General features: G+C 41.0%; 1 protein-coding gene across 5 annotated transcripts in view; it reads left to right on the top strand.

The window, feature by feature from the left end:
- ARFGEF3 (ARFGEF family member 3) overlaps positions 1-22,263 on the top strand; it is a 98,983-nt gene that overhangs the window by 47,906 nt on the left and 28,814 nt on the right. For 4 of the 5 annotated variants that reach the window (XM_072855945.1, XM_072855947.1, XM_072855948.1 and 1 more), the window contains 13 exons: positions 2,095-2,199; positions 4,935-5,259; positions 6,684-6,796; positions 7,546-8,456; positions 12,013-12,096; positions 13,282-13,448; positions 14,718-14,883; positions 16,327-16,434; positions 16,686-16,901; positions 17,155-17,265; positions 18,667-18,817; positions 19,430-19,744; positions 21,254-21,387. In XM_072855945.1, the coding sequence (XP_072712046.1) occupies positions 2,095-2,199; positions 4,935-5,259; positions 6,684-6,796; positions 7,546-8,456; positions 12,013-12,096; positions 13,282-13,448; positions 14,718-14,883; positions 16,327-16,434; positions 16,686-16,901; positions 17,155-17,265; positions 18,667-18,817; positions 19,430-19,744; positions 21,254-21,387 (2,906 nt within the window). The remainder of the gene's footprint in view (positions 1-2,094; positions 2,200-4,934; positions 5,260-6,683; positions 6,797-7,545; positions 8,457-12,012; positions 12,097-13,281; positions 13,449-14,717; positions 14,884-16,326; positions 16,435-16,685; positions 16,902-17,154; positions 17,266-18,666; positions 18,818-19,429; positions 19,745-21,253; positions 21,388-22,263) is intronic. The other variant, XM_072855949.1, reaches the window with a different exon arrangement.

Genomic DNA, 22,263 nt, shown 5'->3' on the forward strand with positions numbered 1-22,263 from the left:
ATCTTCAAAAGTGTGTATCTAACAATAGCAAGTGGCAAAACCAGATGAAAGATTAATTCTTTGTATCAAATTTTGCCCACATGTGAAGCTATAAGCAGCTATCATCTGATAAGTATTGTCCACCAAATGATAATAACTTTGAATTACTGGTTATGAAATATCAAAACTAAACTACCTGACAGGATCTCTCAAAATCACTGGAAGTCTTTTAAAAAATTATCTGCAATCCCACCTCCCAATAAAACTGTACTGAATTAGAACAGATTGAGGGATGCTGTATTTAAAGTACAGTAAGAAATTCAGAGGACTTAAAAATACTCACTGAGCCATGATTTCCTTCATGCTTGTAATTATGTACCTAGACTGTTAGGATCTCTAATTATGCACAAAGCATAGTAAAGGATTCTGTTTGAATCTGAGGAAAATTAGTTTAATTAGGATGGCTTGTTAAACAACTAACTCCGTGAATGAAAAGCCTTTATTTCTTTCAAGGCCAATTTTGGTATCTCCTTCAAAACACTTTGTGGGCAGCAACTTAACTTCCTAACCTCCAGGACAGTGAAGAGAGGTTTTAGTATGCTATACTGCCTGTTCTAATTTCTTAGTCTGAAGATTACTTTAATTCCTCCTTCTAAATTTCAAGGTTATTAGAATTTGGTTTTGAGGGAGGCACAGCTATGAGTGATGAGGAAGAGTTCAGGGAGGTGAATTTTTGTCTTGGGACCACTGGTGACTTTGACTCTGGAATTTGTGTCAGCAGTGATATGAACACAACAGGTATGTTGAGGTGTGCAGGAGTGCTGTGTTCATTTCTTACCTGCAGAAAAACAATTTGGTAGTAAGAGGCATCAGAGCCATCAAGAGTGCAGGGATGCCCTGTGCATGCCCGTGCAAGTGTCAACTGCAAGATGTTGATGATCTGCATTAAGACACATTGTAAGAAAAGCTGTCAGGAAAGAAGGCAATTGTATCTGGAACGTGTTTATCTTTCCAGATAGGTGTGGACTGTTGTGAGGAAAAGGCTATCACCTCTACAATACATAACCAGACAGCAGTTTTAAACCTTCCATAGCACAGAGTTAGAAATCTAGCTTCGAGCCTTGGGATTCACTATTTTCTGCATGGCATGTGAAACAGGTACTGTTCTACTTGGATGAAAATTCATCTATGTGAACAAAAGGGATTCAGGCAGTGACAGAAGAGCAGACATTGCTCATTCCTTAATTTCAGTTAAGATAAATCCATTCTTTACAGCTTCCTTTGCCTACCATCATACATCAGAAAATACATTCCTCCAGCTCTCATCTTGGACCAAAAAAGAATGATTAAATCCTAGTCGTCTCAGGAATAAAAACCAGAATGGGAGTGCAATTGGCATGGGGAGCTCCTTTCATAAGGCAGACCTCAGCCTTGCTTGTCTCCTGAATCCTGCAGCTAATTCTGAGAGTAGGTACAAGCACATTGTACATTACAAGTGCATCAGTTCCAGGTGTCCACAGGATCTTTCACATTCTTTCTTATGAAGCTCACTTTGTGTTGATGGTTTTGACAGAGTAACTGGCAAGGCCCTGGAAGGGAGCCATGTCATCATGTGACTTTCTGCCTATAGACATTGACTTTTGAGCATTGTGGCTGTCACCAAGAAAAGAGAAAAAATAACCAGAAGAGAGCAGTCTAAATGCCCTCCAGATTGCCTGAAGAAACTATCAAATAGTCCAAAATATTTTGGTTGTCTCCTTTTCCTCTGTTTAAGGGTTCCTTCCTCCTCAAGTTTTTAGGTTGAGTTTGAAGAATTATTTCTGTTTTCTTCTTCCTCTTTTTTCCACTTTTTTTTTAATTCCTCACTCTGAAATTTGATTAATTAGATCTATTTTCTTTCTATTACTTATAAAAAGTAGCAGATAGCTGCACGTGATCAGTACAAAATAAAAGGGATGATAAAAGTGATCACACCATTGTAAATCCATAGGAAAAAGCAAAATAAATCACTGCTGTAAATTGCGGTGCAATTTTCAAGTGAAGTAATGTAGTTATTTTAGAAAATTAAATAATCTTTGTTTTAATGACATGAGTGGCATCTTTTCTCTTTGCCAGTGACAATCGGCAACTTCAACTTCTTTACTTGGAGTGCATCCTCTCCATGTTAAACAGCTCCTCTCCCAGCATGCACCAGCACAAAGGATTCACTGATCTAATATGGTGAGTACATCTGAAGACTAATGCAAATATCCAGTTTGTAAGTATAAAAGGACCTTCTCCCCCCCCCCCAACCATGCAAACAAACCTAATAAATCTCCAGATGTGAGCAGAGCTCGCTGTTAACCTACTATCAGTTCATTCTGTGCCTCATATAAGACTGGTTAGGACCTCATGCTCAGCTAGCACATTAAATTCCTGTAGTGAATTATCACTGTAATGAATTCTAATGTATTTAGCCAGAACAGAAAATCTCTTACGCTTTCTGCAATAGTTTGAATTTGTGTGTGGCATTAAACACACAAATATTCTGCTTACCGTAGCAGGGTGCTGTAGAGATTCTTACTGCTCTGATGCAGTAATACAGGAAGATAAGCAGAATTAATGTCAGATGGTGTGCTGGTGACTAGAAATGCTGATGGCCTGCATTGTATAAGGGCTGAGGCTAAATGGTCTTCATGGTGCTTCCACTTTATCAAGAAATCCTCTTTTTAATACACTTCACCAGAAAGGCTTGATGTCTTTAGTATTCATATCTACCTCTAAATTGTTTGATACCATCACCTCAGAGCACCTGAAATAATCCTTTTCCCTCTTTTTGTTTGCAATAGTGATCTTTTTGTTTTTGTAGCATATAGATAATTGAGTCATAGCAATAAAGCAAGAATGTAACTAATATGCAGTTCCTTGCAGCCTATGCCCATCCTGTGACCTTGGCGGGTGATTGTGTTCAGAAAAGATATATGTGACTGTTAATGGCAAATGTGTTTCTTGTGCTTTTACCCTGTAATTTTTGAAATGGAAGTGTTTGACTGGGGCCCAATTCTAAGGATGCAAATGTAGAGGCACCTGTAACTTCCCTTGCTGTCCCAGGAAAATCGGTGGTTGCTGGACTGGGAGGTCTTCAACTTGCTAACACTTGGCAGTGTTGCACGGGCACCCTGTGCAGAGGCCTCTGGGAGCTCTAATGTAAGGGCAGAATTCTCTCTTTCATGGCAAACCCATTTCAGAAGTTTCTGCCCCTGAATTTCACTCAACCCTTTGTTTATGCTTATGTGACTGACTGTGGGGCCGTCCTATAAGCAAGGTCACTGAAGTGATCTCAGTTAAAATAAAACACTTCCTGTTTTATTTTAAATTTACATCATTTTGATGATCCAGTTTATGCTGCAAATCTACATGTGTTTGTATTTGTAACTGTGTATCATGAGGGCAAGCCCAGGGGCAGGACTTCTTAATCTGCATTGCTGCCAAGGAATATGCATCCTCTAGCTACATGCTTAAGATGAACTGGAAAAAAAAAAAACAAACCACTAGGAAGACATGAAACAGTTTAAACTGCAAATGTCATTTTGAATATATAGCAGTATAAGTACATACTAATCCATTAGCTGTCTAGTGAAGTTGTGAACCAAACTGATAGTTGTCTTTGTTCTTTAAGGAGCTGTTGCCTACATGCACACAACTTTCTCTCTGGTTGGCACTTTGTAGTCAGTTCTCAACAGAAGATAAAGAAGGGAGCAGACAGAGAAGATTTAGCTCTGTGTTCTCCTGACAGTGTTCTCAGTAGTTTGATACAGAAGTACTTTGATGGGACTAAGATGTGTGGGGAACATGTTGCTGTTGCAACCTGTGATTATGCCTGCTTCGAGGCAGGCACATTTCTTAAGCAGTGAATTGATATGTTTTGAAGTGTACCTGATTGGACAAAGAAATAGAATAAGCAGATTCAAAGTCATTATCTGATGTGTGATTAAAAGCTGTTTTTCTTTCTGTGACTTCAGGAAGCCAGGCTGTGTTAGCAAACACATTAAGAGAAGCAATGAAAGTTCTGGGCTGCATAAAAATCTTGAGAAAATAAGATGTACTTACCTATGAAGATGTGTTACTTTTTATGCTGAATTTTTACTTGTCATTGCGTGCTTGCTCTAGGGGCCAGCTTGAACCTCTGAGGCATGTGGGTGAAAATCAGGTTTGGGACTGCATTCTCATGCAGCACTTGGCTTTTTAAATTAGGGTCTTGCAGACTGAAGTAAAATGTCAAGTGCGTGAGTGGAAAGCTGAAATAACAGCTAATGGAGCAAAGTGCTGAGTTGGTTTTGGCTCTGATTCCACAGAAGAGTGATCTGCTGGTGTGGAATCACTTAACTTGAGTGTTCATGCAGAAAGACAGTTGAAGGAAGGATAGTGTTTTTAGTGTATAGTGGCATTTGAGGAGTTACAGTGCACACTTCGAGTTACTGTAGAGGGCTTTAATTATGTCCTCAAAAGCCAGCAAAACAGGCTCAAAACTAAGGATGCTTACTAAAATCGAACATCAGGCCTTCTAGTTAACATAGATTGTGTTTTATTTGGTCAGGTTTTTTTAAAGCTCCCAAGTTGGACTGAAGAAGAAACACTTGGCAGTAGAAACCTAGAATTTCTACCTTGCAGTGGGTTGCAGCCAATGAAAGAGGCAGGCATGCTATCCTGTAAAGGACAGCACTGTGCAGCAACATGAACTTGCAAAATCAGTATCATGTTTATAAAGCACCCAAAAGTATTTCCATATGTACTAGCATGCTGATGCTTGAGAGATGAAAAAAGCCTGGCGTAATTTGTTATTCTATCTAGCCACTGCTGTTGACTGATCATTAAAACAAGAGTGTGTATCTCATTTAACCGTGGGCTATTTTCAATCTGTTCCTGTGAGATTATTTTTTTTCAGTTACCATCTGCTGCTTTTCTCTTTTTCTCAGGAAGCAACTGTGTCCAGCCCTAGTAGTAATCCTGGGAAATCCAATCCATGACAAAACTATCACCTCTGCCCACAGCAGCATCTGCCTTGAGGCTGATTCACCTTCCTCAGGGATCTCTGATCATGGTCGGGGTTCAGGTTGTTCCTCCACAGCACCTGCCCTTAGTGGGCCAGTTGCACGGACCATATATTATGTTGCAGCAGAACTGGTTCGACTGGTGGGGTCAGTGGAATCCATGAAGCCTGTGCTGCAGTCTCTTTATCACCGGATATTGCTTTACCCACCACCTCAGCACCGAGTAGAAGCCATCAAAATTATGAAAGAGGTAGGATAATCACATGTGCAAATCCAGGCACGTAAAGGAAAATGTTTATTTAACAGTAAATGTTGCTGGTACATGCATACCAGTCCATTCCATACCTTAGCACTAGGGATGTTGAAATCGCCCTTTCTGAGCACAGCTGTTACATCAAAGCCCCTCTGACAAATATTTTTAGTTTTACAGTCGTAGAAGCTATATTTGTCTCCATAACACAAGCTGCTATGGCAACTCTGTCAGTGTTCATGCTGTGGTATTGCAAGGAGCAGATCTTACCACTGAGTCATGACTGCTCTTTTGGGTGAGATACAGTATAGTGATCCAGTTCTCAACTTCTTTGGCATCTTTCCCCACTCTCTGCTCTTGCTAGGAGGGGGCATTCATCCTCACAGTGTAGCATTCCAGGCATTAAGGTGAATACATGCTTTGATTATATGCCAGGTTTTTGAAATACAGTTTCTTTGAGCGTTATTAGAATAGCCACAAGGAAGCTGCCAATGTCTTAAGTGGCCATGTCAAGACCAGTCCATTCTGGCCTCTTGCCCAGTGCCTCTGACAGCACTAGAACTGGAGCACTGTGAGACTTCTTTGAGCAGCAGGTGAAATCATGGGCTCTTCCATTTCACATGTGTGGCTTTCTTCTCATGTTGTGGAACACAAGACAACTTACGTAATTTGTAAGAACAGGGGTGTCTCTTAGAGGATTTTTGTTCTAGCTTGTGCATACCTAGGCTGTTCTGTGTCTGAAGATCTCTCCTAATACCACACAGACACCCACTGGGTTGTTGTCTGAACTGGCAGTCACCCTGGCACTTGTCTTCCTCTAATTCTTCCACTTGTCTTCTAATTTTAAACAATAGCAAGATGACAACTGAAGTTTTAGGAAAAGCTCAGTCTAATGTTGTTTCCTGCAGGACATATCTGTTGCCTCTTTCTACTTATTAATATGGGCTTCTTTGTAAAGCCTTTTCCTTGTATTTCCTGGTGGGCATTAACAGGACACCACCCAGCAGGTTGGGTCAGAAGGAATCACTTTGCCTACCTTTGCATGACTCTATCATTTTGAACTGGGTGGCTGAAGAGAAAGGCCCCCTTTGGTATATAATACAATGCAAGATACTTGCTCTATATTTAGGCATAAAGGTTGTCTTGTGTGCAGTATCAGCTGAAACATGTTCAGTCAAAAATTGAGAGCACTGGAAAACATTCTGTATGTGATTCTTGTTGAATATTCTGCTCTCCTCTGTCTGCTTTTCTGCCTTTAAAAAGAGGAAAGGTAGCTTTAATAAGTAGAACATCAGTGTGCTGTTTTCCTTTGCTATGAGAAATTACAGTACTGCTACCAGGGCTTGATAGAACTGTGACTGATTTATTGTATTTAAATACTGCTTAGATAATCCTCTAGTAACTTCTGATTCCTTTCCTTTCAGATACTTGGCAGTCCTCGGCGGCTTTGTGATTTGGCAGGGCCCTGCTCTTCTGAGTCAGAATCCAGGAAGAGGTCTATTTCTAAAAGGAAGTCCCATCTGGATCTTCTCAAGCTGTATGCTTTGTTTCCTCCTTTAGCCTCTTCTCTCTTAAACCTGTGCACACAGGACACTTAAACAGTTGTACCTTCAGAAGCATACCCAAATATAAATCAGGGTGTCTCCCTGATTAAATAAGCTGTGAAAATGGAAGAGGGGTTAAAGCTCTTACTGGTTTGTCGTCAGTCTAGGCCTGTTTGTAAAGGCATAGATAACTGCCTTGTGGAGTTTGCCAAAATACCCAAATATGTTGGTTTACAGCTGGAAATTCTTGGGTTTGGGTCCCTAACCTTGCAATGAAATCACTGTGTGCTTATTTAGAGGTACATTTGCAAGATTAAGTCAAAGGAGGTAATCGAACATTTAAACATTGTCAGATTGAGCAAGAAGGATTCTCAGTTCTTATAAAGATCATATCCTGTAGATAAGATAATTTTCAGGACACAAATGGCTTTAAATCTAGCTTCAGTTGGGCGTTGAGGTTTGTTTTTTCAGTGTAAGTCCTTTTCTGTAAGGGAAAACATGCTGTGCATGCTGGTACAAATGCACAGTAACTGTTTCCCTGGTTGGCACTCCCTTTACAGAATGGCCATGTCCACATGGGAGACACAACAATTTGTTCTAATGCTAGTTGTCTTTCTTAGGAACAGTCTTACAGGATAATTTCACTTCTTTTTTTCCTGGTTATGGAGGGATGGTGTTGGATGATAGACATGTGCTCACTGTATGTGCTGCATCACTTAAATAAACTCTATTTTAATTGTAGTATCATGGACGGGATGACAGAAGCGTGCATCAAGGGTGGTATTGAAGCATGTTATGCTTCAGTATCCTGCGTCTTTGCCCTGCTTGGAGCATTAGATGAGCTGAGCCAAGGGAGGGGCCTTAGTGAAGAGCAGATCCAGCTGCTGCTCCGGCGCTTAGAAGAATTGAAGGATGGGACCGAGACGAGCAGGGACTCCATGGAGATCAATCATGCTGACTTTAGGTGGCAGAGGCGCATCCTGTCCTCAGAAAATCCTGCCTGGGAATCAGGAAATGAGAAGAGTCCTGATATTAGCATCAGTGTTACCACAGACACTGGTCAGACCACTTTGGAAGGGGATATGGGACAGACAACTCCAGAGGATAATCCAGAAAGTCAAAAAAACTCACTGCCATCTCCAGCTGGACACGAAAGCAAAGAGATACGTTATAGAGAACCAGAGTCAGAAACCGTTGACCAGCCAGATGTTGTTCAGAGAAGCCACACCATAGTCTATCCAGATATAACTAACTTCTTATCAGTTGATTGCAAGACCCGGTCCTATGGATCCAGATACAGTGAAAGCAACTTCAGCGTAGATGACCAGGACCTTTCTAGGACTGAGTTTGATTCATGCGATCAGTATTCCATGGCAGCAGAGAAGGACTCAGGCAGGTCAGATGTCTCGGACATAGGCTCTGACAATTGCTCCCTGGCTGACGAGGAGCAGACACCACGGGATTGTCCAGGTCACAGGTCCTTACGTACTGCTGCGCTCTCTCTGAAATTGCTGAAAAACCAAGAAGCAGACCAGCACAGTGCACGGCTGTTTATCCAGTCGCTTGAAGCTCTTCTTCCTCGGCTTATAGCTCTTCCCAGCATAGAGGAGGTGGATGGAGCACTGCAGAGCTTCTCTTCAACCTTCTGCTCAGGTTTGCAAGCAAATATTTACTGTCTAACCAGCACGCACACTGTGACAGCACTGTACACAGATTCTATTGTAGGATTTCATCTTCAGAGAACATATCCAGAATAAGGAGGTTTGTGGTTTACAAAGCACATTCCTCCACAGCAGCACACTTCATTTAGGGCAAAGCAAATTGAATATGCAGGCACTGATTCAAAGGGAGGTCAATCCATTAACTCTTAACAAGCTCTGGATTACGTCCTCAGTCAATAGAGAAATCAAATTTTCTGTAGTAAGATACCTCTTCACAGGTTTGTGAAGATCTGTTGAGATTTGCACATGCTGTCATTAAAGAGAGGTTGGGGTGGCCCCTTAGCATGAAAGGGGTGTGGGGAGGACCATCCTCTGTTTTGAAAGAGATTTAAGTAGCTTAGTACATCACTGCATTACTATTAGTAATGCCAGCCTTGCAAAGGTGATAAAAATTCCGCAGCAGTAAGCTCTTGAAAGGATAAGAAAAGAGGAGCGACTCTCTTCTTCACTCTTGTTTTTCTTAGTACTGCTGTCTGTCATTATAGGAAATGCAAGGCTCAGAGCCTGGACCAAGTGAAAATTAGTTAAAGATCTTACCTTTTAAGAGATTAAATACCTGCAGTTCTTTCAGGGTTAGAACCTTTGGGATCTTGACTTGGTCAATCAAACAAAAAAAACGCCATGCAAAGGCTAGTTCATCCTGTTGATAGTATATTTAAAATGTGTATAAATATATCTATTTTTAGAAGGGTTTTTTTTTCCTGACAGTAGCCAAAGTGGAAATGTTTGTTAAAATATGTTTCTCTGTTTCTTTAACTTAATTCACCACAATTGCCTTTCCTATTGCTCCTCTCCTAATCATTGCTTCATTCATTTGTGTTGTCTCATTAAACACACATTAAACTCATACAGAGTCAGGAGGGATATCCTGTTAAATGCTGCACAAATAAGCCCTAACTCAGTAAGATGGTAGATGATACTCTTAAGAAACATTGGCCATATTACATCACAGAACAGAGATATCTTAAAGGGGACATTAATATTAATTACATTCCTAATTGAGGTGCTCAAAAGCATCCTTTCTATCACAAGAGATTTCTTTTTCCTGAAAAAGAGTGAGGTTATGCCAGGACTAGAACTCTAGCTCAAACTTTTGTGCACCTGTTCCCTCATGCATGAGTATATACCCCTTCTTTTCTCTTTCGTCTGTCAAATCCCTTTAGAACATTTTAAAGCATTGGAAGAGGCAGACCTAGCAGACTTACAGATTTTAAGGCTAAACGCAGCTTTTGTTGTCATTCAGTATGACTAATACAGTGAGAAAGATGGAAGAATATCACTTGATTTCTGCATTAAGACCATAATTTCTGGTTTGTGCATCTCTCTTAAAAAGATACCTAGTCTTGGACTTAGACTGTTGAGTTGAGGAAGACCTTTCACTTTCCTAAGAAAGCCACCCCCAGGGCTAAATCTGTACTTAAATGTATACCATGTTCCCAGTCTGATTTGGTGAAGTATTCTTAGAAGATGTGACTCACTAAGGAATCATGGAAAAATATAGGAGCAAGTTACTGTATTAATATAGCTTGGAAGAGGTATTGTGGTGTTTTCATAGAGCTATGGCTGTTACAGAGGTGTAGTTTTATGCTTTTACAAGATCTGTGCAGATCATGTTTCAGCTGGACACCCGGAATGAGACTCAATCCAGCTGAAACAGTCCCTTAACTTGTACCTCAGATCTTAAGCAAAAGTCCATCAGTCTTCCTGAGGTGAGGACTTGTGTTCCTGTGTAGGTGAGAGAGGCATGAGTTTGAAGACCTGGAGAGAGAGAGAGAGAGACTTACTAAAGTTGAAACACATATCTAGGGATAGGAACTTCCCCTGGAGAGCTTCCAAGACACCAGTTTGATCTGCCTCTGTAGGCAACATTTGAGTCCTTACTTCAGGACTCCTTTGTTAGCACCAACAATTCAAGGCACAAATTACATGATGAAGTTAGAGGAATTGGTTGTATTCATTGTATGTACAACATCTATTCATGTATAATTCCTGAAGAATACATTAGGAAATTTGAGTATTGGTTAAGATTCGAGTTGAGAAAAGAGGCAGGTGCAATTCTGACGCCAGCCAGTACAGAAGCAGTATTTTTGTGTTTCTGAGAGACCTTATTTAACTGCTTTGTTTCATTTTTCAATTTTTCTTACTCTTCGGGGGAAGAATACATTAGCTACATTTTAGTAGTCTTTTCTCCAGGCTAGGTTCTTAAATAGTATTGTAATATTATTATGTTTTTGTAGGATTGAAAAGCAATGAAAGGAGGTAGGAATTTGAGGCACTGGCATGGGAGTATAAGCATGGAAAAAGAGAATTCAGCTAAGCATAGTTATGGTGAAATTAAGATTTGGAAGTCAGTTGGTTAAAAGCCTTCCTAATCTACAGTTTTCATCTTTCCTCAGAAAGTACCTCCTTGTTGCTAGATAAAACCAATGCCAAAAAATCCCTTAGTGCTACTGGAGTGTGATGTCCATCTTAAAATACTGGATTAGCTTAAAATTCTCAACCTTATCTTGACTTGCACAAAACATTAAGTTTGCATTTTTCAGGACCTCCTTTTACCTGGCCAATTTAAATGAACTGTTGTCTCTAAGACAGTGTGCTAACCTCATTGTTTATTATAGCTGTCAGATTTTTATAATGAGGTGTTGATGATCAGTATTCTCTTAATTCAGACATAACTATTCTGATGAATTGCAGTGTCAAGGCATTAATTCTAAAAAGTGTGCCATTGTGTGAATAATCATAGCAAACATTTTTAGCACCTCTTTTCAGTTTTGATTCCATAGCTTTTAGCGGCAAGGTTTTTATGTTGTTAAGCACCATTGCAGGTTTATGCATCAGCTAATCTGCTTTTGAGATCTCAGCATCTCTCAAATGCAGTTGTTCATTTTCCCATATTTTAGAGTAAATTAGGGACCATGTTTTTCCCAAGCACTTTTGGGTGCTCAAATACGTACCCACTATGTAGTAGCTGCTTTTACGTGCAGTTATACACCTTCCTTTTTTAATTGTAGTCTTGTATAGGAGGTTGCACAATTTTAAAAATATTTTAATGCAAAATAAAGTGGGCTCTTTTTTTCTTTTACATATCTCTCTGCCTTGAGGTTTTTATTACTCTAGCAGATTCTAGTCCCCGAGGTACATATTTGAGAGAGATAAGGCATCAAATCAATATATTCAAGCTACATCAATATCATGATCCTCCATCCAACAAAGTGTTAAGATGCATCTTTGTCTTCAGTGATGAAGGAGTCACTGGAGCTACTCACAGGCTACTTTCAAGCACGTGCTTGCAGTTTTGGTACTAGGTAAAGATTCTCTGTTAATGTTCACCACGAGAAATCTACCCAAGCACACACCAACACGTGTGCCTATGGTTTGTGGCCAGCCCTCTCACCTCTCTTCCACAAAGGTTGCTCCCTTGAACAGCTATTCATTTCTTAGACCCACCCTGGAACAGTTACTCTCTTTCTAAATCCGCCCTCAAACAGTTACTCACCTTATCCACGCCCCCAAAGTGACGACAGTGGAAAGTCCGAGAAGGCAGCAGCACAGAGCTTTCAAACCCTCACGAGGCAAGAAAAACATTTGCTTCTTTTCTGTGTGTGGATTTTTTTTTTTAATGTTAATGGCTTGTTGTGTTTTGTCTAAGAACAGGCATGAGCTTTATGGTGGGAGGAATATATTCACAGTAAACCACTGCAGCAGTTACCAAATGACACAGCTTTGCTTCATCATGTAACTAACCTTGGAAGCTGGTTTTTTTTTTGTTTCATTTCAAGCATTCCTCTAGGATAAAGCTTACTCTTTAATCATCCCTACTTGACATTCTATGACTGGATTTCACAGTTGATGTGAAAACCATGGAATATTGTGGGTCATGTTGGGAGGGACTAATATTTCTGGTTTTTTCATGGCTCAAACTAGAGTTCATGGGAATTCAATTAGGTATTGCTCATACTTGATTTACGTTTTTCTACCAGTAGGCCAGCTAACTCAGAGGAAAATGTATGTGCCATCCGTCCTACCTGGGAAGAAGGGATTGTGCCACTGGGCATGGTTGTAGGCTGTCGTTTCATACAAATAGTGTTTTGAGGAGTACTGAGCGCTTATGGGTCTGACAGAGCTGGAAGTGCTCAGCTAACTAGAAAGCAGGTCATGTATGAACTAAACAGGGCTTGGAGTTATAATGAGTTCCAGCCAGCTTGGCCCGAAATATTTGTCCACATACCTTTAGGCCACAGAGAGAATGATGATTACAGCCTGATCCTGCAAGGTGCCGAGCACTCCAGTCCCCATCCAACAACTCACTTAGCCAGGACAGATTTACTGGGGGGTTAAATGGGCTGTCATCCTCTTTAGCACTATTTGGTGCAATGTATGCTTAGTTAAGTACGCAGGCTTTGCCTCTGCCCCTTCCCACCTCACCTTTCCAGTTGCCATTGCAGATGTATCCTGCCCTTTGCTTTGTACCGGGCAGTCATCCCAATGAATGCTGATGCTCCTTGTGTATTTCAAATTTAGCATGTTTCTTTGCTGGACTGAGACTGGAGTGTTCGGTTTGCCTTGCAGCACTGCATTCTAGATGGACTACTTTTCTATTCCCTATTCTAGTACATTTAGTAGAGTAATTTCTACTGATGATTCATTAACTATTCTAGCAATCTGTTGCTGCTGAAATGCTAGGGTTAGTTTCTGATTTTTTTTTTTCCAGGCAAAATCTGTGTAAAATGTGAGAGCTCACATGGTGTTTTTGTTAGGTATGATGCACTCACCAGGATTTGAGGGAAACCTAAATTTCAGCTTCCAGACTCTGATGAATGCAGACAGTCTCTACATGGTCTCACATTACACTCTGCTGCTCAACCTAAAATTGGCCAACTCGGATTACTACAGGAAGAAGCCTCCCCAAGCCCCTGTGTTGCTGGTGAGTTGGGGAATATGGGAAAACTCTTAAAAAAAGAAAATTTGTTTTGCTTCCTTTCACATAAAACAGCCCACACGTAAAGCCTTCAGGCTGCTTGCTAAGTGGAGAAATAATAATTGCAAATGAAGCGTTCTCCAAGCTGCTTGTGAATCTTGCATGATAAATGTCATGCATCTGAATTACATGGCCTCTCTGTAATTCGGGAAGGAATAAATGCTGCTTACTGATTATCATTAAAGTAGCAGTCATTTTGACAGGTACTCTATCTTCAGAACAGATCTTCATTGGCGTCATGTGATGCAGCAGGTATTGTTCATGCACATTATCAAGGGACATACGTACCTTCATCTTGCAACAACTTCTGAGCATAATGACAAATTTCTTGCTTAATACTTGATTTGTATTTACGCAGATGAAGACGTGAGAAGTTAGAGTGAAAAATAATTAGGTTTTAATAATACGAACTGATGATTTTGGTGGCACCTGGGATTCCTCAGCTTCTTGGGCTTTTTAAAAATTGTTTTGGAGGCTGCAGGACCTATAAAACCTGAATCTATGTTTTTCAACTAAGTTGCCCAAAAGAAGTCATTTCAGAGTTTTCCTAAAAATAAAAAAATCAGTGATATATGGAACAAAATAATGAAAAACAAAAAAAATCTGTCAAAATGTACCATTATTGCTGAGCTTCCCATGTAAGAGAATTTATATTCTAGAAGACCTCAAAAACAAGTGGGTTTTAACATCATCATCAGCTCTGGTATGCTTTTCAGCAGCTGTGAGAGCAAATCTGTGACTCGGAACCTTCTCTAGAGGCAGCACTGTACACAAAAGGCCTGAGCATGACCTAAGTATTGTTGCAAATAGTTCGGATATCTAATTGGACCCCAGTTCATCTGTGGTGACTGTTCAATGCAGAAGGGCATGATTGCTGGACAGGTAGCATTAGGTGCCACAACTTCTTTTTATTGGAGTTGAGATCGTACCCCTACCCTGTGGAAACAGGGAGAGATCAGCATGTCCCATTGTCACTGTGCAAGAACTGTCATTATGATTTGCATCTTGCAGAACTGCAATAAGAGAAGGGAAAGCTCCTTGTTCATGTCATTCTCCACCAGAGAGACACATTGTGATCCTCAGTTAATTCTTATTTTTGCATAATTTCATTTCTACTCCTGCAGTCTCTTTATGCTCAGGAGTAGATCTAGGGGCTGAGGCTCATGCTGTAGAGCTTACTGTTGTCTTACATCAGGCTTTTATGGTTCTCTGCAGAAGGAGTTCATGAAGCAGGTCCAGTCCAGTGGAGTGTTAATGGTATTTTCCCAGGCCTGGGTTGAAGAACTGTACCACCAGGTACTAGAAAGGAACATGCTGGGGGAAGCTGGATACTGGGGAAGCCCTGAAGAGCACAGCCTTCCACTTATCTCCATGTTGACCGGTCAGTACTATGTTATGGTGGCAAGGCTAACCTCCAAATGCATATCTAAAGCTACAATAACATCAATAACATGCTGCTTCATTGCATTACATACAAAACAGCATGTCATCGTGCAACATGTGGTGTTTCACAAAATTACCGGTAGAGAAGGAATCAGACTTAACTGTGGCAGGTACTTAAGTGTTTGTTTTGGATCAGACAGAAAGCTTTTGAAGCATGGGTTTAAAAACAAACTGTCCCTGGGAGACCGGGGAGAGTAGGTTTGTTCACCGAACCAAAACATCTCTTAATTCTGTCCGCTTCAGTTCTGGTAGACTTGGTACCTGTTAACGATAAGCAGTAAGGCTGCTGTTTTCTTGATGTCATAGCAAAGCCATTTCAGTGTGCCTGTCTTGCAGTACAAATATAAATATTGGCGTCTGATCCTGGAAGCCTTCCACAGATTAGGCTCCCCTCAGATTTGTGCTATGCCAGGGATATGTCAAATGGAGCTAGAGAGAAGCTGAAAACCTGGAGCATCTCTAACAAATTTTTAAAAACAATCCTTAGCTTCATTTGAGGAAAAAAATCAAATGGTATCAGTTGAAAGGCAGCAGGATGTCTATTATATTGTATTGATATAAAATACACTGTCTGCTTGAATGTGTATACTGTATGACTACAAAGAGGTAATTAAAACAGTGTATGTGGGGAGAACACTGGCTTCAGCTGAGCCATTAACTGGTAATCAAAGGGCACTGCTCTGCAAGTTTTTTGCTGATTATATTGAGCTCAGTGTTGCTTTTAGCTATTGAGCTGAGAAGCTGGAAGAAACACTTCGGAAAAAACAATAGCCATGAAGTATGTGGAGGAGAGACATACAGACAGGGGCTGCTAGGAAGGAAATCAACCTGATGTCCCAAACGTTAAACTCTCTGTGAGAAGCTGGTCTTTTGTTGTGTTGGAGAAAGGGTTGTATTTCTTTTGTTGAGATTGAACCTACATAGGTCTACTAAAAATCGCATTTAGGACATAGGATCCCAGTGCATCTTGAGGACTCAGACTGAGGTCTGGGAACATCTAGATACAGGATTTAGCAAGATTTGAAAGGTTATACTAAGAAACGTGGAGATTTAAGGGTGTGGGAAGTTCTGAACTGTAAGAAATAGCATGAAATCTTTGCTGAGAGTTCTGTTGACTGTGTAACTTGGGGGGGGGGGCACTTTTGAGAGTGGGATATTTCCCCTCTTCAAGAAAACGTTGGCTATATTAGGCAAAGCATAAGATGCCACAGCTCATGTTTATGCCAAGGCTTCAGAAGGCTGCCAGAAAAGAGCAACTAAAAAGCATACCTGGGAAGTCAGGAGCGCTAGTACTTATTTGAACAAAGAGCCAGTAGGAGATGCTTTCCTTATACCATCTGTGTGTCAAATAGTAATCTGTTGTTTTTTAATGTTCTGGCAGACATCGATGGCTTGGGAAGCAGTGCAATTGGTGGCCAACTGATGGCATCTGCTTCAGCTCAATCTCCTCTTTCCCAAAACCGGAAGACAGATGATGCTGTTGTTGCAGGTATTAAGACTGTATTATAAGCACAAGTGTATCTACCAGCAGTGGGTTGTTACATACCATAAGCATATTCAGATAAATTGTGTTTTAGAACAACAATTTAAGGGTTGAGGGAAGTATGTCAGTACATCCTACACATGAATTGGTAGTCCAGCATGAAGAGAACAAATATGACTTTTTTTTTGTTACCACTGATGATAAAGCTGCTGTTGTATCATTTTCCAGTGGTAGTAGTAATGCATTTCTCACTCCAGGAGTTGCTTTTGCCCGATACCTTTTAATCAGCTGTTGGAAGAACTTGATTGACACTTTGTCCACACCACTGACCGGCCGCATGGCAGGCAGCTCCAAGGGGCTGGCCTTCATCTTGGGAGCAGAAGGAGCCAAGGAGCAGAACCAAAAGGAGAAGGACTCCATCTGCCTGAGCCTGGATGGACTGAGGAGGGCAGCCCGGCTGAGCTGTGCTCTAGGTACTGCTGCATGTGGGATGTCAGACTCATAAAATAGGATGGTAACTTTCCTTGAAGGAATTTGGGAGAGAGAAAAGCAGCATCCTGTTCCAGTCTTGGATAGGAACCTGGACTGTAGGACTCCCCATAGAGCCTACCTGCCCTACAGCATAGACATGTCCAGCCAACTTTCCTTGACACAACCTGTTGTTGAGATTGCGTGGGACTGGGGAGGAAATGCTGGCTAACCAGTAATTGTGTTGTTGCTTTACAGGAGTTGCTGCTAACTGTGCATCTGCTCTTGCCCAAATGGCTGCTGCCTCCTGTGTCCAAGAAGAGAGAGAGGAAAAAGAAATCCAAGAGCCCAGTGATACTATAGCTCAAGGTAATTATGTGATTAAATTACCCACCTTATCTCATATTGCCTGTAAAGATGCCACTGGAAAGTACTTTGCTACACATAGAAGGACAGAGGGAAATGCCACTACTGTGCACCACTCACTTGTAGGCATACATGATGTATGTCTAGAGGCTTCAGTACATGTCCTGCTGTCCTAGGTTCTTAACGTTATGTGACACTAATTATGTTTTGTATGGAACTGAAATCAGTAGAAGAACAGATAAGCCAACAGCATTTTTGAAATGTGCATTTTTTTAAGCTTTGGATTAAACCAGAGTACAACCAGAGAGCATCAGAGAAACAATATTTTTTTTTAATGCGTTGGGTGGTAATATAATCTGAGTTTATGTCCCTCTCCCTGTCTTGTGTATACATCCTTGGATGTCTTTTGTCATCATCAGATATTTAAAATTGCTTCTGAATCATGTTAAATGAAGATGGAATAAAAAAATTATGTATGTATAACATGTAAAAAGTTCTGCATCTCTATACCACTACTTCAAACCCAGTGGAAGTCAGTAAAGTCAATTGTCTCCAATGGCTGTTTGGAGAGGCACATAAAATGTGTCTGATGACATCTGATTTCCAATGGCAAGAAGCCCATAACAAAACACAGTGTTCCACAAATGACCCTGCTTGGCACTTAAATTTGGTGTCTCAGTACAGGAAACAAAAGTGAATAGGTCTGAGCACAAACTAGCTTTTGACCACTCTGCTAGATATGACTGAAGCGAGTTGGCCAGGCCACGCTGAAGCAAAGAGGAGGCAGTAGTGGTGGCCAGAGGCCAACAGATCTGTTCTGTGAAAGCTTGCAAAGCTTCAAAATTTGTTTCCATTCCAATGCAGCATGAAAACTAAGCTTTTCAGAGATTCTCAGGAAAAAGAATGAGGTCCAAATGCTTGTAGTTCAGCTCAGGATTAGTTTTGCTTTGACAAGAGTATCTATTAACAAAAGCTCTGTGGTGAAACTTTTGTATGGAAAGAGATGTGAAATCCACAAACTCTTTTCTTTTTCCATAGCAAAGGAGATTTTTGGTAAAAATAAATAAATATCCAGCCAGCCAGCTCCAAAGAGAAACATGTAATATCACTGGCAATCTGCATCTGTTCTGTGGGCAACAAGATGTGAATTTGGGGGTGGAGGGTGTCAATCTGGCATTGATTTTTTTTTTTTAATGCATATAAGATCAATCAAAAGGGATTTTAATTTTAAAACTGCCTTATGTTTATTAGGAAGAAATGGCTTTCTCTGATTTGTTTTTTGTCTAAAATCCATGTTATTTTATAGCTTTCAGACTGTATACCTTTGCCATCACCCTATACACAAACCAGTGTTTGTTTAAAAGCTGGAGAAGCTAATGGGTTTTTTTATGTTTCATACTGCAGTGAAACAGAAAGTGGAGCAGAAACTGGAGCAGATGGGGAAAGTGCAGGGAGTCTGCCTGCACACTGCTCATGTTTTGTGTATGGATGCAGTCCTTAACGTGGGCCTGGAGATGGGAAGCCACAATCAGGACTGTTGGCCTCATGTGTTCAGGTACTCACCAGCTTTCCCAAAAGAAACAGAATTTATACCACGTTGCCTGAAAGTAAGGGACTGAGAAAAAGGACTTTACATGCTCTGGGAGTGTTCTGTATAAACAGTGTCAGAGTGAATTAACTGCCAGTATCTGTAAGAGAAAAGACGCTGCTGTTTTCCACCACTATCCAGAGACAAAATCAACACTTAGAAACTTCAATGTTACTAGAAGACTGTGGCAGACCCAGGAACCTAAATGGGCTTTTCAGGCACCTCCACTAAACTATTTGCTATCTAGGCACACGGGGGGCGAAAGTATGGAAGAAGACAGGTTATCTATGTGTAGTCTGAGAGTTAGAGATCGTCTGTGTACGGTTTGAGGAAAACGTCCTGTGCATTGTATCTGATTCAGATGTAGAAATCGGTGCCTGTGAATTGGCAGCGGGTTTCCATGGAAGCTGGTGTCTCACAGTGATGGGGCTGTGAGGCAGTTGAGAGCTGTACTTGCACTATCCTCCTGACTCACCTCTGCAGTACAGGCTCAAGCGTTTCTTCAGTGGTGATTAGTGGGGGGAGGAGTCGTTGTTTTGGGGGTTTTATTCATCTTTTGCTTCTCCTGTTTGTTCTCAGGGTGTGTGAGTACATCAGCACGCTGGAGCACACCCATTTCAGTGATGGTGCTTCCCAGCCCTCCCTTACCATCACCCAGTCACAGCAGGCACCCGGAGGGCTGCACCCAGACTCTGAGCCTGGGGAGTCTCCCCAAGCACTGACCCCCAAGCAGGAGACCACCCTCAGCAGCAATCCTGTCATTCAGCCGGTTTCTATCCAGGAGCTCATAAAGGAGAGCAATAAGGGCAGAGCTTTTGACTTCCGTGGAGGCAGCCTGCTGTGTGGGACCAGTGCTGCCAAGGCTGTTCTCACGCTCTCCACACAAGCTGACAGGTAAAAGCAGCGCTGTCAGGAAACAGAATCCCTGTTCCCAAAACACAACCAAAATAGACCTTTTTGTGGTGCAGTGCGGCCTGATCTTTGTCTGTTGCAGCCACTTGCTTCAGTTGAGTTTCACAAGAGAGCTCTGTGTGTGTCACAACCAGCAGTTCCTAAAAGATCTGGTTTTCTGCATCTCTGCAGTACCTGCCCTGAGTATGTCTGTGCACAACAGTGAATATGCCAAATAAATCAAACACAACCTGAGAGTGGTGGATTTATTGCTTGCATATAAATTAATCTGTTGTGTTCATTAAAGCAGACAAAATAAGTAGGTGTCTTGTCCTGACAGGAAGGGACTGAGTGACAAGACCAGTGTCAGTTAGAAAGCAGCTGCTTCTGTCCAGACTGTGTGGACAGCTTGTCAGCCTGCCCCAATGCGTCCAGAGGAGGAAGGGCCACCAAGCATGGTCACAGAATGGATAGGTTACATGTCCCTACAACACGGTCTGCAGACTGATATGTCACAGACTTTTTTGCTATTTCTGCTATTCTTTCAGCAGCCCAGGCTAGAGCTGAAAATTTCCTGGGTTTGCATGCTTCTAATACCCTTTTTTCTCCAGATGACATTTTGCATTCTTGATCTCTGCCCATAGGAGTGCATTATTTGTAAATTCAGAGAAAAAAGTAATGCAAACTGAGACTGCTTGTAGGAGCACAATACAACTTGGTTCTAAGGATTAAAGAATAGCAGTACTGTAATTTTAATGATGCAGGTTTGATTTCTGCATTGTTATTAGGACTCAATCCCCAGTTTCCCAGGACTATAGAAAGTTTTTCATGAAAAACAATGTCAGAAAATCATATTTATGTCAACCTGTGGCTGCACCATGTGAAATTTCACTGTGATCTCTGTGGAACCCACCTCCTATGTAAGCATAAATTTGGTGCTTTAAGGGTACAGATTTTAACTCTTAAATCTTAAGAGCTCATCACAGCTGAAAATAACAACTCTTGTTTATATTCCTAAATAGCAATTCAGGTACAGCAACTGTAGGTCTAAGACTTGAATTAATTTGTTTTTCATGTAAGGGCTTGTAACTTCAGACGGAGCAAACTGGTGTAATACTACAGTCAGTGAAGCTACAATGGTCTATGTTGTGAGGACTGGGTACATTCTCACTGTTTCTTGATTACTGGTTCATGAACTGCTTATAGCATGAAGATACAGTAATGGGGAAGTATCGATTCCTTGAAAAAGTGACTTTTTGTTTTAGTACTGCAGATGAATCTTGGAAGGGTTCTGGTTGGTCCTACAGCACTCTGCTTTCCACCCACCAATTAATAAAGCTTCTGGATCAAGTCTGTCTGTAGCACTGTATAAATGAAAAAGCCCTCAATAACCCAATGTGTCACCAAAGGCAACACATAGCAGCCATGTACAGATAAGGGTTTTCTTCTTACATACACATTTAAGCCTGCATCTCATGAGTTTTGCAGTTAGATTCTGTTCTTTACTCACAGGCTCTTTGAAGATGCTGCTGACAAGTTAAACTTGATGGCATTGGCAGGCTTCCTTTACCAGCTCAAGAAGGCTTCTCAGGCCCAGCTTTTCCACTCAGTCACAGATACAGTTGATTACTCCCTAGCAATGCCAGGTAAATCGCCTGAAGATCCCTTACAGAGTTCTGTGTTTCATATACAACTGTACTGCTTACAGGACTTGCTTTGTATTCTTACAGTTTTCATTTTTCCAATTGAAATTTCAAGGTATAAATAAAACACAGTATTTAGTCTAATAAGATCTTTCTGTAGGAGCAATTCAAAGTCTTTAGAAAAGATTGAGCGCTTTTTTTGGACAGGAACCACATCCACACCTGCTGTGAAACACTTCAGAGGACATTAATTTGGTTCTTGGACTTTGAGGGTGTTAACTGTCCACAGACATTTAATCACAGCTCCATTTTGGAGCCCAGTCCAGCAAGGAGACTCGGGTGAATGTAGACCTAAGACAGTGGATTTAGGCTAGACATTTGACAGTGGGATAACCTCAGAAGAGTTCAGAAAATGGGTGATAGCAAACAAAGCACACAACTGAAGAATGTTAAATAAAGCAGTGGGATTTGTCCTACTTGCTCTTCCCCAGCAGAGTGGAGCATATGCCTTACAGTACAAAGCCTGTAAATTGTCATTTTCATCACTGTCTCAAAGACAGCAGAAAGATTGGACCCAAAAGAAGACATTTCACTGAAATTTGTACTGTGCCTTTAGAAGTTACATTAGTCATATGGGCTTTGTTCTGTCATGTGGCAGACATGGATTTTATCTGGTATATGTCTCCAATTTAATCAGTTTCCCCTCTCCTTGAAGTGCTACTTGTCATTTTCTCAATGTGACACTTCAAGTTGTTCGGTTTTTGCTATTGCTTGTCTCCAGGCCTCAACATTCATCACTTTATTTTTAATAAATAGTGATCCTCTTATCATGTACGTAGTAGTCAATCAACAGTAGTTAGTAATAATGAAATTAAAGTT

Source organism: Ciconia boyciana, chromosome 3 (assembly GCF_034638445.1).
Source record: "Ciconia boyciana chromosome 3, ASM3463844v1, whole genome shotgun sequence".
In the NCBI taxonomy this organism is placed as follows: Eukaryota; Metazoa; Chordata; class Aves; order Ciconiiformes; family Ciconiidae; genus Ciconia; species Ciconia boyciana.